At 39.5% G+C, this 18,579-nt stretch overlaps 1 protein-coding gene across 4 annotated transcripts in view; it reads left to right on the top strand.

Annotated features, from left to right (window-relative positions):
• The window catches only part of ARNT2 (aryl hydrocarbon receptor nuclear translocator 2), a 93,370-nt gene that overhangs the window by 44,802 nt on the left and 29,989 nt on the right, over positions 1-18,579 (top strand). For all 4 annotated transcript variants that reach the window (XM_085233630.1, XM_085233628.1, XM_010717466.4 and 1 more), the window contains exons 6-9: positions 6,087-6,189; positions 8,405-8,470; positions 8,918-9,003; positions 16,868-16,944. In XM_085233630.1, coding sequence (XP_085089756.1) covers positions 6,087-6,189; positions 8,405-8,470; positions 8,918-9,003; positions 16,868-16,944 — 332 coding nt within the window. The remainder of the gene's footprint in view (positions 1-6,086; positions 6,190-8,404; positions 8,471-8,917; positions 9,004-16,867; positions 16,945-18,579) is intronic.

Here is an 18,579-nt window from a genome sequence, read left to right as displayed (position 1 = left end):
CACAAGGCTGGGATGTGTGCATGGGGATGCACTGCCAGATGCCTTCTGGGCAGAATCCAAAGGCTCCACCCAGACCCTCACCTACTTTCCATGTGTGAATTTAAACTATGTGCACACTTGAACAGTGCAGCTACAGTACTTATAATGTATAAATCTGAAATGTGAAAGAGAAGAGCCTCCAGTCTGCTGTGAACTCATCTGTTCTGTGTCATTACAATCCTGGCAGCAGTTCCACGTGGCCGTGCTGCATCTGATTCAGGAGAAAGTGAGTGTGCTAGGGAATGGCTCTGCCTGCATGCCTGGGTTGTTTGTGGCAGGGCATTTTGGTGAATGAGTTAAGCATCACGAGTTGGCAAATGTTTTGTAAAAACAACCTCATCAAGCTCTTTATTCTGAACTGTGCATTCTTTGTGGCTTCTCTGTGTATTTTAAAAGCTGTGAAGAATTGGTGTTTTTGTCACAGGTTTAAAAGATGATTAACTGTTCAGTGAATATGAAGTAGTAGTGTTAAAATAAACACCAGATTATCAGGCACTGCCGATGAGATCTGTGCTGTAGCCACTGACGTGAGTGAGGGGAATGCTGCAAGTGTTGTTCCTATCTTTGTGTTGAGCTGGAGAAGGGATGCTTCCTTCTTAGAAGGTACTTGGGTGACCAGCAGTGAATTTCTGAGCTGTGGCATTTCCTCTCAATCTGCATGTATACTGTTTTATTTGTATATTGTGAGCCACCTCTGGTTTTTATGAACATGATTTCCTGGAGGGAGAGCCAGTTTTGATTCTCAGCCTATTCTTAGGTCATCTGTGATTTTATTTTATTTTATGTTGAGATCCACAGGGTAGAAGCTTATTTATTAAACTTAATAGAGCTTAGACCACTCGCTGAGATGCATTAAATATGAGATACAGTTGTATCCCTTACCATTATAATGGTATGAATTTTCAAAGTTTTTTTCTTTTAATTGTCGAATTAATACAGAATAATTGGTTTGCTCTGTCATGAGCTTACTGAGAGTAATTTAATGTAAATAGATCAATTTTCGGCCGTTTTAGCTTCTTACTGAAAATATTTTGTTTATATATTCGTAATGCATCTCTTGTTTTCAAGAAGAGTTCTGCCAGCTGGTAGCTCACTTGGTGTAAAGCTGAGTGTTCAGCAGTAGTTGGTGAATATGTGCAAACTGCTATCAAGGAGGGGAAGGAGTCGGTCTTCTGGACTTTGATTGCTTGTCCAAAGCAGCAGCCAGCATCTTGTATTTGTTCATTTGCAAGGTTGGGCTTCTGTGTGATGGGGTTGCAGCTGATAGCTTTAGTCAAGAACACCTCTCTGCTGCTACTTTCTGAAAGCTTCGCGTACTGGTAGCATCAACACAGAATAAGTCTTTTGTTTTCTGACATTTCAGCTTACGTTTGGATCTGTGTTCAGAAGCCTCAGTACTTTGACCATCAGTATTCTTTTGGTTTTAATTATTTCCTCTTGTTTTCCTGTGTCCCTGTCTTGCTTTTTCCGTTTTCGTAGTAAGATAGAGAGGTTTTTAGTTTTCATAAGGATTTTTTTGGTGCAGTATTCCTGTGTTCTGTTTGTCTTCCCTGAGTAGCCTGTGGAGTATTCTTGATGAGCACAAAGGTATCTTTTGTTATTTTGTCCAAACCAAACTTAGCTTATCCTTCATTTTATTTTGCCTGGAAAGAAGTATGCAGACAATCCAGTGGCAGAGAATAATTATGAAATGTCTTTGTCCTGCAAAGAGCAAGTTGGATACTATAACAGCATGAGTTTGCTGGGCTGCTGAAGGCTATTCTGTTGAGGGCAAGGTGAGACTCCTTACATTAAGATTTTTTTCCTTACTAACTCTGAGATTCTATGCAAGACATCAGTTCTTCTACTCTCATGAGTTAGAGGAAGATGGAAAATTGTATTGTGAACTTTACTAACCATTTTTTTGTGTGCATGATGCCAAAATATTTGGAAGTGAATGCTAGTTGCTTTTTGTTGCAAACCAGGGATATTTCCTTACTGCAAACTCCAGCCCTGAAGCTGGATACCATACCATTGTTTTTGAGGCAGACATTCACAAAGCTACTTGCACAGAGCTCATTTGCAGAAGAATGCTCTCACATAACAGGCCCTTCTTTCTAATTACAGGCTGTGGGATTCTTAGGAACTAGAAACCCAACAGGGAAAGCATTTGTGATAGAATTAGGTGTTGATGTCTGTGGAGCTTTGATTCCACCAAAAAAAGAACTGAAAGACTAATAAACAACAGACTGTGTTTGATAATCAGGCTATAAAGCCTAGCATGCAGTGCTTATCCGTGAAGGAACAAATTTCTAGCAGTCTGGTGCTATTGTATAAAACTGGATTTGAGCCAGACTTCCAGATTTAAAACCCCTTGAACTCCAGTAGGCCCCGACCAGTCCTTGGCTTAGGTTCATCTCAACCATTGCAAGCACAGAAAAGATATTTGGACATTCGCAGTAACAACTGAAGGTTGCTGAAGGGAGGAAAATACATCCATGATCTATTGACTATTTGCACATACGAGGGCTTTGTTACTACCAATTTGAGCATTTGTCCTCTTGATAGCTTTTAGAGCATCTTTGGAAACACACTGCAACATGACACTAAAGGGAATGTTCCAGGCATGGGTCCTACCACACTGTTTGAATTGGTTGCTAGCTGTTTTCTCCAGTGGGAGAGCTTAGCTTTACTTGACTTCTCTAATTTTACCCCAGTAATTAATCTCTTGCACATTGTCCTCAACTATGTTGCCCACTCTTACCGCCCTTTCCTGTTGTGGTCATCAACTTCCTTGGATACATGATGGGTTCTTGCTCAGAAGCCGATTGGAGTATTACAGGTTTAAGCAGTACTGCCAAGAGGGTGAGTGTGGTCTCTGATGGATAATTTCAATAAATGGTCAATTATATCCAGACTAACTCGATTTATGTGTTGGATTAATAAGCTTGTGGTCATTTATTTGCTTTCACTTTTGCAGCAGAGTAAACTGGTTTTCTCTAAATTGTGCAGCTGCTGCAAATAGTAATAAGATGGCAGTGTCAGACACTCATTCTGCTCTTGCTGTGTCTGAGGGTTGTCGCTGAAGCTGGAGAGGAGAGAAGTTTAATGTGAAAGAGAACTACGTGCAATTACCCATTTATGTGGAGCTCACTGGGGGATTCAGCTGCGGGTGGCAGTGAATTGCATTTCCCTTTTAAAATTGCTCCACTTAAACTAGAAGAAGAAAAGGGGCAAAAAGTGCACATGTGCACTGTTCAGTTAGAGGAAGTTGTCAGAGCATCCTGAAATATTTCTCACAGGACTATAATTACCAACTTTTATATCAGATATATGTTGTACAGGTGTCCTGTGGAGAAACCTAAGTGAGTATTTATCACCAAGGAGGCAGCAGTAGTGTACAGGTTAAGGGCACACAGATTGGAATATTTTATGGCTCTGTGACAGAGCTGTCATGGCAGCGTACCATCTCCATGAGCCAAACTGCGTATGTGGAATGAAGTTGTGATTTAAGTCAGTGTAGGACCCACTGAGACCCATTGTGTGACAGCTGCCGTGAGTTGTGGGTGATGCTAAAGCAGGTAGAAGGTGATTTTTCTAACTCTGTGCTGGCAGAAGTGGAGTCCTGTTTGCAGAGTCAAGTGTGGAGCGACTGAGGAGACCTGAGAGAAGATGTGGCTGTGGCTTGAGACCAGGCCTTGTGTTGTTGCAGCTGCAGACTTCTGCAGCCTTAGGAAGTTGTCATGGATATTTTGGTACAACTCCAGCTTATCCTGACTTCACTCTTATCTGTCTGCGCTTCTTCAGGATTGCCTGGTAAAAGCTACATGCTGTAAGTCGCAGTCGAAAGTGCAGATAGGCTTTTAGAGCAGTTTGCATGAAGTTAAACTGAGAAAGGATAATGCTGTGTGTCAGAATTGTCATCACTGAACACACAAGCTCTGCAAACAGGGAAGGTTCTTAGCAGTGGTTGGTGTGTCCGCAATGCTGTGGACAGGCAGAGAGAATATTAGACGGTTCCTTTATCCCAAACCAGCATTTACCTGTGATATTGTAGCCATGCTGGTCACAAACCCATATCAATATCATAGCAAGTTGTCACTATGTTTCCTCTCCCAGAGATGCTCTGCACACCTGATGTCCTCGGTATTGACATCTTGAAGCTGTGATAGAGCTAAGAGCTGTGTAACAACATGCTTAGGAGATGCCTCTTCTCCCAGGGATGCTGGCTGCTTTGAGCTGAACCAAAAGCTTTGTTCTTCATCTATTCTACTACAGTTCTCCATGTTTTTAAGAGAATTTGGGCATTAGCTTCTAATGATACATGTCGCAAATTATCTATTCTTTATCAGTATGTCAGTTGGCTATGTGTTGTTACAGCACACATGGCAGACTACTGAAACAAACTGCTGAGATAACTGTGTCATACCTATGTACCAAACACTTCTCTGACTCATACCCCCACCCTCACCGTCCCCTGCAGTGATGCTGTAAGCCAGTGCAAAATTTAGACCACTATTTGTTATCTGATACATATTTCTAAGACACTGCTAAACAAAGTTGAGTTTAAAAACTCTGATTTTCTTGCTGGGGATTGCACTCTTGCCAAAGCAGTTCATGTCAGCAGTTTTAAGCTTAGCAGCCACATAGTTCTGAAATGTATTTATAGATGATTTTGAGAAAAAAAAAAATGATATATTCCCATTAGCTGTTTGGGCTACATTTATATTACTGCTTTTTGATTATTGGTATCACATTTATGAATTTGTTTTGGAATGAAGAAAAAACAAAGTGCGCAGAAAACAACTCTTCTTTTGTTTATGTGCATCACAAATTTAATGTGTTTAATGAGAAAAATACTTTTAGTGGCTTGCTTTGGCCTGCATCCTCACATGGACAGCACGTATTCTAATCTTTAAGCTACTTTGCAAGGACTTCATTTCCGTTCTTGGATGGAGGTAAATACTTGGTTAAAATAATTCTGCAGTGCGTATGGTTGGCAGTAGAATTACTTCAGAACTGAATTTTTGGACAGAGACTCTGAAGTAAATGTGGTGAGGAAGACTTTGGCTGTATTCTGTATGATTTCTCCAGTTCAGCACAGAGTGCATATCTTGCTATAAATTTGCCTATTGTTCTATCTTAGTGAAGGCTTTACAGCTGGTGGCCATGATTTAGTTGTCTAGCAGCTGTTTCAGTGCATTTCTCTTGCCCGCTGGAATTGTTGTGGCTTTATCCAGCCCTGAAGCATTGTGGAACTGGGACAGTGATTCATTTCTAGTCCGTTTGTAGTCCATGTTAGTACTGTGCAAGATTAGGTGTTCATCTGTTAATAATTGAGCTGTAGTCACAGAAGTCAGTTCTATCTACTCTTTAGTGACATGCAGTAGGAACCCAGGCGATAGCCAGACAGTGCTGCTGCTGATCTAAAGCTTTCTGTAGTAACCACTGCTTTCTGCATTGTTAGGAGAGTGCAAAGATTAAGCCATGCTACTGCTCTGTTACCTTCATTTTTATTTTTCTAAGGACCTCCTTCAAGTTACTGTAGGAGCATCACCCCATCTCTGCCCCATCTGTCATTATTTCTATGTCCCTCACTGAGGGGGAAACCTTGATGTTATGTATTCTTCACCATCATTATAGCCCTGCATCTCTGAGGTGTTGTTATGATGGGTGTTCTGGATAGACAAGGCAAAGCAGCTGTCAGGGAAATGGTGCACGTTGCTTTATCTGCAGTTCTGGGAAGGACTGGAGCAAGCAGATCAAGTCAAAAAGCTATTCTTGCTGTCGTCATCTTCTCTGTCTCCAGACATTTGACCCTGTCTTAACAGTTGGTTTTAGGCTAGATAGAAAAGAAAAAAAAATAAATAAATTATGACTCAGCTTCACTGAGACTGTTAGTTAAGCCAGCACATAACAGATGTGAGACAGGCTTTTTGGTAGGCTTTTTTTTTTCCCTCCTAAATAGGCTAATGGCATTAAGTTTATGAGTGTATTGTCATCTTCTTTTGTAGTAAATGGGTTTAAATTTATGTACTAAATGTCACTTCCTTTCCTGGCTTTTCTAGGACGAATCCTGGACTTGAAGACTGGAACAGTAAAGAAAGAGGGTCAGCAGTCCTCAATGAGAATGTGCATGGGATCAAGACGCTCTTTCATTTGCAGAATGAGGTGTGTATATACCTGGTATTCCTGTTGTGATATTCTCAGATTACAGACTTCAAATATTTTGTTGCTCTCTTCTGACCTTGTTTGGAGACTGAAGCTGAAGTGACATGTTCCAATTAAGCATTTCCAGAATGCTTACTTGCGTAACTCTAGTAAAACTGAAACTTGTTTTTCCTTATGATTAATGGCAAAGCAATACTTCATTTGTGTTGCAGTTATTTTTTTTCAATGTGGAATGTTGTATGCTTTCCCCAGAGACCCTCATGACAACTTCACCCCTGGCATGTAAGCAGTTGTCTCTTCAGGTCAAATTATTTGAATCAATACTTTGGGAACAGAGCTTTTGCAAGTTTAATGAAAACCCAACTTTGTGTGTTTTTCTTCAAGAAACCAATAATATTAAAAGAATTTTGAAGACAAACAGGAATTCAGCTGCATTTTTGCCAGCTATGGAAGAATTAACCTAAGCCTGGTATGAATTAACTGGATGTCAGCTAGTTGATTCTAGATACATGAGTAATTGTTAAAGGGTTTTATTTTGAAATTTTCCACCTTCTCCTGTGTTGCCTGGGCTTCTTGAGAGGTCTGCCTGCCCAATGGTTCTGATGTTTTCTGTGCAAACAGGATAACTGTGTCTGGTTAGAGGGGGAAGTAAATAATTGCATATACAGCCTATATCCAGCATATATGCTGAGAGCAATCGATGCACAATTTGTTATGGAATGAGACACAAACCAAAATATTTGACATGTTGCAACAAATGCGTGTGCTTCTGTTAATTGTGGTGGATGTCCTACGCATCATGCAAGGAGGCTGAATATCTGGCACTTGAAAGGGGTTTATATACTTCATACCTTCAGGGTAAGATGTCAAAAGTGTAGCTCCTCTTATGTTAGCTGTCCTTGAATCATGCGAAGGATTCCTGTGCTTTAGACTTCATAGCGATACTTGCAGGCCAGTGGCAATAATTTGAAGCCAGTAATGAGCATTGGAGGATGCAGTAAGAATCACATATTTCAATGGAAATGTTCATCAGACAACGAGAACACGTCAAGATGAAAGGAAAAGGGCAATAATCTAGAGAGCAATTCTCACACCAGCTTCTTTTCTTAGTTCTGTGCAGTACATGAGGTTATAATCTGCAGGAGTAGCAGCTGTATACGTCTTCTGAATCCAGTATTGTGCACATATCCTCACACATAATGTTAATGGTGATTTTTTATATTTTAGCTTGTTAGGAAACAAAATATGGTGGCTTCAGACAAAGATTTCTTTAGAGACATTAAGCCTGACATTTGCTATTCAGTAAGCATCTTTTTTCTCTAACAAGGAGACACCAAAGAAAGTTGGGCCTACTGTCCTATTTACTGCTGTTGCCCAGCTTTTAAAACAACAATTAAAATGCAGTTATTTCTTCATGCTCTAATTCTGGAAAGTCCAGTGTACGAGGGTAATTTTAGACATTCCAATATCCCCATTGTTTTTAAATTCTGAATCTTACTTTAATTATTCATTCTTTCTCATTGGCAGTGACTAGTAAACATAAAAACAAAAGCTTAAAAAAGAAACCAAAAAAATTGTTGGAAGAATGATCATCAAATAACATGAACTGTCCTTGTGATTACTTCTTTTATTGCTATTGTTCTTTGTGTCAACCGAGAATGAACTGTTTTCATCTTTCAGGCTATTTACTGAGTTTCAAATGGATTGTAAAATTATGCTGTTAGGCATAGTTAGAAATACCACAAAATGCACAAGAACAAATGTCCGTTCTGGCAAAGATCAGAGTAATGTCTAAAATTATAGCTGGTGTGCAGCAGTTGTAATGCTCTGTCCAGGGAAGCTACCCATACACTGAGATCACTTTGTGTGGGTATGTGGGGGCCTCACTTGTCAAGCTTCACCCTGTTTTACGGTATCTGGGAGTGTAACTATTTTTTAGCCACTCTGGGAATTCCTATTGCAAAGAGCCCTTAGATTTGGAGGGTTTGGAAGGAATCTTTATCTATTGTTTTTAATAAAATCAAGAAAATATTTATACTGCACCCAAGAAGCTCGGACTGCGAAAGCAGCAAGTTCTGAGAAAACGTATATCTGGGACTTCCTGTCAGAAATAAATATCCATAATTGTCTGCATACATGTACTAATAAGAATCTTAAAATGCATTTTCATCTCAGCTATTTATATTCAAAATTTAAAATATTTTTTTACTTTTAGGTGTGGAAATGCTCCTCTGGATCACTTACCTTTGAACAGAATAACCACCATGAGGAAAAGATACAGGTATTTAATTTACTGCAATGGTCAGTTGCTGTAAGCACTCTCGTTTTTCCACTAGAGTAATGCTTAGTCAGAGCACATCCTGGACAAACCTTCATTAGCATACAGCGCGAAGTAGCCCAGGATCATAGGGAGGAGAACTTAGTACTCAGTTGAGCTGTGGCAGTCACTAGGTCTTTCAGAAACCATGAACAAGTGACTCAACTATTTCTCTTAACCTGCTCCATCTCTGAAATAAGCTTCATTATGGTTCTCTGAGAAGTACTGTGGAAAGGAGATGACACTCGAGTAGTGTTGTAATAAGAACCTTAGGGTCACGGTAGGCTGTTTGAAGCACAGCTTACAGATATTAGTAGATCACCGATAACAGTATAAAAACACAAATCTATTCTGCATGTCAATTAACATTATTTGTGTGTATTTGTATTTGTGTGTTTCCTTTTCACTTAGGAATGGCCTGGGCCCGGTAAAAGAAGGTGAAGCACAATATGCTGTTGTCCATTGCACTGGCTACATCAAGGCTTGGCCACCAGCAGGTTTGTATCTTGTGGGCAGAGTGTAATGCACATCTTCGAGGACTTGGGAACCTGGATCAGGATCCCTTTACTGGTACAGAGCCAGGCTGAATTTCTGTAAGGGTACTTCCTTCTATTTGATCTTGATAAGCTTTTGATATCAAGAAATCAGCTGTTGTTACACATTCAGAATCTTCCAATTTTTTTACATGAAACCCTTCTCAATTTCATTGCCAAAAAGAGCTATAGAAGAGTTGTCAGTAATGTGGGATTGCAGCAACTGAAGCCAAAAGATTTCGGTCTGATAGCCAACATAAAAATTGCCTCATTTTTAGAAGGTAAACCCAAAGCACTGATACATCCAGAAAAGAACAACTTATATTTAAGTACCAAGTTGCAAGAACCCGTGTATGAAGTGTGTAATGTCAATTTAGGTGCATAGATCTTCACTTCAGAGTAATGGTTTCAGTGGAGAATGTTCAGCCATTGTGATAAGTACTGTTTTGAGGCTGTTTTTCTGGGAAACAAGTCTTGATATTTTTCTTTGAACTGGAGTTTACCTATTACTCAATATTGCATATGGGAATATTTGCATTTGAAAAATTCCAAGGGGAAGCAACGGAGCTCATCTAGACATCATCATGAACTGGGCTAGCTGACCTTGGCATTTGCAGTAGTTGAAGAGGACTGTTTCAACATAACAACACCTGACATGAATCAAACCTTGAGTCGTCCTGCCCTTTTGTGGTTGTATACCACAATCATAAATCACATTTACTGAGAAATTTTGAATGCTAAAAGTGGTTTGTACTGTGTCTGTATGCAGGTGTGCAGATATCAAAATATGGGTGTAAACCTTGTGTTTATCTCCTGCTGAATTGTGGTTTTGTTATATAATCAGTTACCAGTATTTTTCATCTCTCAAACTAGTACACACATACATACAGACGTATTTTCAATAGTACAAGACTGAAGATTTTGAAATTTTCTGCAACTTTTGCATCCAAGAACAGGACTAATTTGTATCACAAGTGACCTGTGCTTCTGAAACAGTACAAACAGTGAAAACCTCCCCTCTTGTTACTGATAGGGTTTAATATATTTCATTGTGCTGTAGAAATCAAAATGTTTCAACTTCATTCCAATTGCAAAAGAGCGAACAGAACAATGTGTGTAAATTGCTCTACAAAAATGAAACTGTTTTCTGTTGGTTATTCCGAGCATAGGAACATTTAGTGATGATATACGAGATGTCCCTTCAGAAAGGTGAGGGTCAAATTAGATCTGTTGCAGCTCCTTGCTTAACTCACATGAAAGGTTGCTGCACGGCATCAGCTCCTTAGAAACCTGATGCTTCTGGAGTATGTGGTGTTTTGCTTTACTCCAGCCCCAGAGTCATGCTGCTGTGTCCTATGCTTAGCAAGTTCTCCAATCCTCAGTCTTCATTATTTATCATAAGATTATGGCAGTGTATTCTTCACACAAAATCTTCTTGCCATGTGTCTCTGTCTCTCCAGTCTTCTGGGGCTTTCCAGAAGGAAGTCATCTCCTGTCAGCATTGACTTTGCCCAGATAAACCAGGCTTCTTCTAATCGCTGCTCTCACTGTGGATTTTCTTTTCTTTATCCATCTGTTTTAACTTCACTTTTCAAAATGTAGGTTCCTGGTGATACTGTAGTGATACATCATGAAAATGGTACTTCCTGTCCTGAGAGGCAAAATATGATATAATCTGTTTCTTTTCTGTATGATGGCATCCTAAACCACCTAATATATATATATATATATCAGACTGCCTTTTCCTCTGTTTTTGTCAACTGAAAGTCTTTGTAACAAAAATAGCTTTGAATCTTTTGATTCACAGTGTGAAGTTTCATCCCATTTCTAATGCTGTCGTTTGTGGCAGTTATTAGTCCCCAAGTGCATGCTTCTGCATTTAGTAATGTTGGATTTCATCCCATTTCTATTACTGTGCTCCTCAAAATCACATGGTGATCCCCATATGATATCCCACTGCTCCTCCACAAAGTTAATGCCTCCAAACCATAGCACAATCCAAAGGGATGTTTTAGCTTTTAAGAGCCTTATGTGGAATTTCAGTGGTCTTTTATATTAACATTCAAATTGTTACTCATCATAGTCATGCCTGTGTCTTTTTCGAGGCATGTAGTACAGAATTGAGACATCTTTGAGTGTTTATTTGCCCTCATACCCCCTCGAGTCTTCCCCATTTTGTGTTGGTGATTTTCTTATAACCATTGTATTTAGGAGCTGAATGAGAATATCCAAAGGCTGAGTTGACACCCAGTATGTTTGGGAAAATCAGTGGCAACAATTTGTTCCCATTTCCAGTGGTAATTCAACCATAATGTGCAAAGCAAATGAAATAACCGTACAAGTAATTTAATTTGCTAAAGCTTTTCCTACTCTGTAATAAAATCACTTTTGTTCAAGCCAGGTAGCGAGTAGCAAGCTGCTGGCCTTTGCATCATCTCTGCATTCTTGGGCATAAATGGGTTTGTGCCATGTCTCAGCTGGTTTATAAATTAACCATGGAAAGGATCATTTTCATTTGTTTTTCAGTTGCCAAGTAGATGCTCCAGCGTAAACCCTTTATCTTCTTCTTTCAGAGCATGCAGTGTGACATGTGCATCATGCAGCTGATATACAACACATACCACATACTTTCATGAACACAGTAACAAATGTTTTGCAAATACACTTAATCTGCACTTAATTTAACACCTGTTTTTTTCTCTTTCTGGGCTCTATTGCATTGTCCATTGTCAGTGTCCCTATACTCTGTATTACAGTGAGTACTGATGCAGAAACATCAAGACAAGAACTGCCCTGTGATCACTGTTAGTGTTACCTACCCTACATTTTTCCATTTTTTTTCTCACCTTTGTGGAGCAGCAAGATTCATTTACTAGCAAGCTGCTTCTTTTTCTCTGTGTGAGAGGTGGGAGGAAGAAACATCATGCCTCATCCTCCACCCAGAAGAGATCAGGGAGCATGCAGGACCCATAGGCAGCATCTACTTTAGGCATTTTGTAGCCAAGCAGACCAAGGAATGCTGCAAGCTGTGCTCTCTCTCTCGGTCTTCTCCTGGAAAAGGAGCTATTTGTGAGAGACTTGCTTCTGGGTAAGTGAGCCATAGAGAGAAGACAGAACTGGTTGGAGCATGGGTCTGTTCAGGCTGGGTGCATTAATGGTCTCATCATTGTCGTTTATTGTGCTTGTGACAGAGGGGTAAAGCAAAATTCACCTGGAAAACCCACCATAAATATAATTTATTTCCTCATAAATTACATCTCGACCTTAGGCAAACTTAGGTGCATCAAGTAAGCTTTGTGTGGAAGTCACATAAAAAAAAAAAAGTAGTCAAATATCCCAGATTCCATCTGATATGTTGTTAATTTCTTATGTGTAGTGTGTATTAGAATAAGTAATGACAGTGCTGTGTTGGATTATTTCGAAGGAGGTTAAAAGATCTCTTGTTTGAAACTGGCTGCATCCCAACTCCAGACTTTGTCTCTCTGTTTCCCAAGCTAGAAGGCTGTGTGCTTCTTAGCACAGGGAATGCTTCAAGCTCCTAACCAGTCAAAGCTGAGAAATGCTGACCTTTTCCTGATGTTCAGTTTTAAACTTAAGCAAGCACTTAATTTTCTTCATTTTTTTTCCTCTAGAGCATCTTATTCCTGAAAGGAAATGAATCTTATGTGGTCCATATGATATTTTCCTAATAGTTTATTTTCATGCTGTAACAATTGATGGAAAATATTTGGTGGAGAGAGAAGATACAGTCTGTTGAGTTGTTGCTACTTTTCTGTAAATCAAAAACAGGACCTGCAGGAAGAAAACATTGTGAAGAAAAGGCTTAGATAGATCCTTGTTACAAAAACTTCAAATAAAAAGTCCCAGAATAGCGTTGAATTCAAATAATGTCGAAATCTTTTTTTTCTTCATTCGTTTTTTATCTTAAAAAAAGAAACATTTTGCTCTTCCAAGTCAGACTTACGGTAACGTCTTAACCACAGCATGCCAAAGCTGTTAGGTTATTCTACAGTTTTGGCAGAATCTGGACATTTATGCAGAAGTACTCCCTTTTCCAATACAAAACAAAATACTTGCTTGAATATTCTTTGCACTTTTGTCACTTTTAAAGTTCTGTTTAAAGAAAGAAAATAATTCAGCTTTTGGGATTTTTCACAAAAATTCTCTTTGATATATGATAAGTATCCATACTTTCCTGTGTTGTGTATAGAAAATAATCTTGTGCAGTGCAGTTCCATGCATGGGTGTGTAACTGTAGTTGTAATGATGGAGATAGGCATTTACAGGGGATTGGTAGTGATCATGGAGCACTTACTACGTCCTTTTAAATACTCAGAAGTAATTTATTTTTGACTGTAGTAAAGTGAAACCACAAATCCACTAACACAGTTCTGTGTCTCAAAGAAAGTGTGGGGCAGAAGGATGGAGAAAGAAGGCAGAAAATGAAGTTGTTCTGTCATTGGAGCCAATTGGAAGCTCAGTGGGAAAAGTAAAAAGTTCCTTTTGTCCACACAAACACATGCCATTACCCTGTGGGAAACTGTTTGCTGGCATACAGGACACTTAGAAATTAAATATAACCTCTAACGGCACAGTGTTCTATTTGTGATGCTCACTTGCAGGCTTAGCTTTTCAAAATGTTGATATTAACTTGAACAAGCATAGCACTATATTTATTATTCAAGAGAAGCGTGTATTTGGTGTTGAGAAATAAAGCCTCTGTCAGAGTTGCATATAAAGAATGTGAATAACTGATGTATGTTTATTTTGTTGATACCTCCAAAAGGTCAGTGTTGTGGTTGCTCCCCTGCATGCTTTTGAAACTTCTTCTGGAGATTCCAATGGTGCTAAGTGAACGTAAGGAGCAATATTATGTTGTGCTAAGAGCTAGAGAAACTGGTATTAAGTGAAAAGCGCATGTATGTAACTGTCCTTGTTGGAATATGCTCAGTACGAAGTTTACTAAAGCAAAAGTGAATTTCTTCTAGAAAGCATCTTTGTACAGAAGCACACACACAGTTGAATCTTCATAATTATCAGCGACAGAAATTACTTTCTTTATCTATGGAGTGCTATCAATAATAGCACCTACACTACAAACAAGTGAACAATTGTTTTGGCATATCTTTGCCATAGGTATTTTTAGGGCAGGGATAGTAATTCACTGGGTCATGTATGAATAAATTTCAGACAGATTGTTTTTTTTTTTTATTCATAGCGTGGGATAAATCAAATAAATTCTCCAATGTGTTATATGGACCAAATGTAATCCATCTTGCAAAAAGAAAAAATAAAAAAAACAACAAAAGGTGAAATTTAGATCAACCATTTCCTTTGTCAACGCTGGAGTTCCGTCAGAAATGGCGTTGCTTAGCTAGGTTTAATTTTGGAGATTGTTTATGTTGCTTTCAGTTTATTTGGGCAGTGGTGAGCCTGTACAGAGTTCCTAAAAAGGAAAGTGTTGTTGAAAGCTGAAGAAAAACGATTATGCAAAGTGGAAGCCATCCAGCTGAGTATCTTTGCTGTCCTTTGCAATAAATACACTGTGTGCAGCTAAAGAAATGACTGAAAACAAGTCAGGAAAATAGTTCAAAATTGTCCTCTCCAAATGGAAAATTCCATTTAAGAGAAGACCTTTGGGTTAAGATTATCCAACCAGAATGCCTAAAATCATTTCCTTAAAAACTCTTGTAGGGTCTTGTGTTGAAGAAGCCCACTTCTCAGAAGCAAAAAGCAGCCACCCAGAAAACCCTCGGAGGGGGGAGGACCTAGAGGCTATCTGTGCTATCAGTGAAGTCAGGGCATGAGTCCATGCTTGCTTCAAGCTCTAACTTTTAGGTTAGTCCTTGGGGCTGGGCGTTGGGCCTGCAGGTTTGCCTGGTGCAGGGTTCAGGCCCAAAGCACCTCCCAGGGGGATGCAGTCCCTGCTGCAGGCTTCCAGCCAGTGTCACGGCCTTCTCCAGTTTGCTTTCTTTGTGTGGGTTGTTTTTGTACTCGGCTGCAGTCCTTTCACATCAAAGTCAGTGTCCTCGTGCTCCTTCCTAAGCCACTGCATCATTTCATTTGTCCTGCTCTTGGTTTGCCCCTTTATTCACAGCTTTTTTTAAGATGAAACACTGCTGCATTCTCAGTTGTCCATTTTATACCTATTTAAAATGAAAATTGGTCATGTGGAGGAGTCTGATTTTAGTTTCAGTAGCTCAGCCTTCCCTACCCACCACATGTGTGTGAGCAGATAGCCACATGTCTGCCAAAATTTTGTCTGAAGTAGACGCAGTTTTTAGTTGATGTTCCGTGCTGCTTTTTCAGGGTAATCTTCTCTCTTAAGAGGCTGCCAAGTTTAATTCCTTTGCAGAGTTGAGCTGTCACTAGCTAATTGCTAGGTCTTTTGTTGAAGAAATAACTCTGTAAACACAGCAAGGAAGAAAAACAAAATACTTCTGCAGTATATCTCTGAACTGCAGCTTTATGTCAGTGGTTTATGCTCTCGGATACATAAATGACTGTCTCAGAACATGGTACTTGTCTGTGTTTGGAGTCTTTTCTGTAGTTTGCCTGATGTGTAAAGAAAAGAGAAGGAATAGTGCTGTGTGAAATGTTAAAATGTTGCTTTGCGATTTAACAGATTGAAGGGTTCGAAGCTGCAGATTGCCCTAATTTCAAGGGTGTTCTATATCCAGATCAGGAAAAGAGCTTCAAGTGGAAGTTGTGGTTCCACAGAGGGACCTATATTGTATAGCACAATGGGAACTGAGAAGTACCTGTAGGAACTTATTGTCAGATAAGATTGAATTATTTTGGTACAAAATCCTTAATTCAAAGACTACTTCAGTTCGTTTACCAGCAGTTACAGACATTTTTCAGAGGCATCATTTTAAAAAGTAGTATGCTCCATCCTTTTCATAGTCCAGAGATAGACCTATGTGAGGAACTATACATCTTGAGAATAAAGTGGTGGTTGTTTCATAATTAGCTTTGCAATTAATTCCACTGATGCCTAAAGCGCATCTTAAGTGATTCACTGCCTGTTGTTTCTGAATTCCTTGAAAAGCCTTGTGAAAGAGCTCACAAATAAAATAAGTCAGTAGTGTCACTATTGGAAGATGTTTTGCAAATCCTCTGTAGTAAACTCGTATCTCAAAACTTAAATTGGGAAATAGCCTTACTAAGGCTTAGCCAACTTGTGAGTAAACAGAGCTAGTCTCACTGTTCCCATTTGTGAAACACTGAGAGGAAAACAGCACACGTGTGTTCTGAAATTTTTCCTGTGTTTATAGTAGTTACTCCTGTTACACAACTGAAACATGCACTGTTAGCAATGCATCCGCATTTTTTCAGTCTTTCAACATAATAGCCCAGATTTAGTCTATTAAAGAAAAAAGTAAAACTGTCTGTTAAATGTTAGCATGAAGCTCGTGTGCCTTGTTTTTAAGGCTGATGATAATAGACTATTCACGAAGGAAACTGAGCATAGTGTGCAGTGACTGAGCATACTAAAGTGACAGACTGATTCCAGTAATGTGCTGTAGAGCAGTACTCATGGAAATGTTGTTGCCTATCTCAGTGTGTCATGGAGTTTTTGTATCTACTTTGTCTTCAGCATACAAAATTGCTTCAGTACTTGCTATGTATGCATTTGAAGTGTGTAAGATCAAGCACGGCTTTGAGGAGCATCTCTTCTGAACCAAGTGATAACGCCTGAATCCTAGAGAAGACAATCATGTTTTGTATGATGTAGAGCATGTAGAATAGTATAGAACCTGGCCAGCAGCTTCTCTGCTCATCCTCATTTCCTAATTATAATGGTATTTGTTGTTGTTTGCTTTAGGAATGACTATACCAGAAGAAGATGCTGATGTGGGACAAGGTAGTAAATACTGCCTCGTGGCAATAGGAAGGCTTCAGGTAATGCCAGTCTTTTCTTATGTGAACTACTTTAGAAAACATAATCAGTGTTGTGGTTTGGTACCTCCAAAACATAATGTGCCTTCATGTCTGTGCGTGCAGTCAGTGGATTGCTTAGAACATGCTGACAGAACAAATTGAAAATTTGATTTCAGTATATATTTGTGTCTCACCCAACAACTCCAACAAAGGTGCTCCTGGAATGTGAGTGCATCCCGACCTGATGTTCTGCAGAGTGCATGGGGATGGGATATTCTGGATGGTAAGGAGCATGGGAGCGCAGGTGCTGTAATGCTAAAGTGGTTCCCAAAGACAGTGGTGTGCTCCCTGTTCTTCTTTGATCTGTTCTTTCTCTCTGGCTAATCAATTACTTGAAGAGAGATGATAGCAGGAGTTGGTTTGAAAGTGATAAAGATAAAGCAGTCAAGAGGCACTTCACAGATAATAGCTTTTTTTTCAGCGTGTCATTTTATGCATTCATATGCATTCATGATGCCAGCCAAGGGAACTGTGAGAATAAAATTTTACTCCTTTTTATCCAGACTGTTGCATTTGATGTATTAAGTTTTTTTTTTTCTTTTGTCTGTTGCTATACAAGTTCTGAACTGGAGCTAGAGCAGTTGCAGTGAATCTCTTTCACCACAGCAGGAAAGCAAGCTTTTATCTTAGCAGTATGGGGATTCTGCCAGGAGTGTATGTGTTAAAGCTTCTTACGTGATCTCTTGTTGGCCTGCACTCATTGCCATCTGCTATGATGGCATCACTCCTTCTTAGAAGGTAGAATGACACTTCCTCAGAGCACAGGTACCAAACCTGTCTTATTCAGGGTGACCAACCTGCACATTGCTGGAAGAGTTAGCACTTCTGCAGTGTCTCCATTGTGATGGCAGACCTACGAAAGTATTGCACGATGTTTTCTAAGTTAATCATAGTTTTATAATCAGGGTAATATAGTCCACTAATGGAGAGGAGTAAGTTATGGGGATTTGTATGTTTGAGCTGCCAAAAAAGACTATTTCTGAGAAAATTGCATTAGTAATATGGAGTGTCAAAACATCTGTTACGTTAGAGAAGCCAGTGGGAATATGTGAGGGAGGAGGTTCTGGGGATGGTTTCAATTGCAAAGAAGTCAAGGTGCAAAATTAAAAACTGTGCTCTGTAACAGCAAATAGAAATCTTGCACACAGTTGACCTGCAAATCTGCTTCAAGACAATGTTCTTTTTTTTCCTTTTGTTTTGGGGCCTTGTTAGTCCTGTTGGCTCTGAAAGTTTTAAGAAAAACAGTGGTCTCATTGTAGTCCCAGCAGGAAAGGTAGGGTATAGAGAGGCCTGGTTGTACAGGTTTCAGGCAGAGGGCTGGAAATGCTTCATTTTGTGTGGAGAGCTGTGTCTTCATGATGAGCAGCCACGTACTGGTCTAACAGCATAACCTCTGGAAAGCTTTGCTCGGGTTGTCTGGGGGTTTCAGGTGAGGTTTGTTTCACATGACTGTGGTTATCTGAAAGCTGAGTGTTTGCTCTGAGCTGGTCCTGCTGGATGCATTTACAGGTAATGAGTTGGCTTCTTATATAGAGTGGTTTTCCTGTCCTAAAGTGGCAGGCTCAAACTGTCATTTGGGAGGCTCTCATTCTTGGT

The sequence above is a fragment of the Meleagris gallopavo genome, chromosome 12, assembly GCF_905368555.1.
Source record: "Meleagris gallopavo chromosome 12, MGAL_WU_HG_1.1, whole genome shotgun sequence".
NCBI lineage: Eukaryota > Metazoa > Chordata > Aves > Galliformes > Phasianidae > Meleagris > Meleagris gallopavo.
This window is presented reverse-complemented; position numbering and strand designations above follow the sequence as displayed.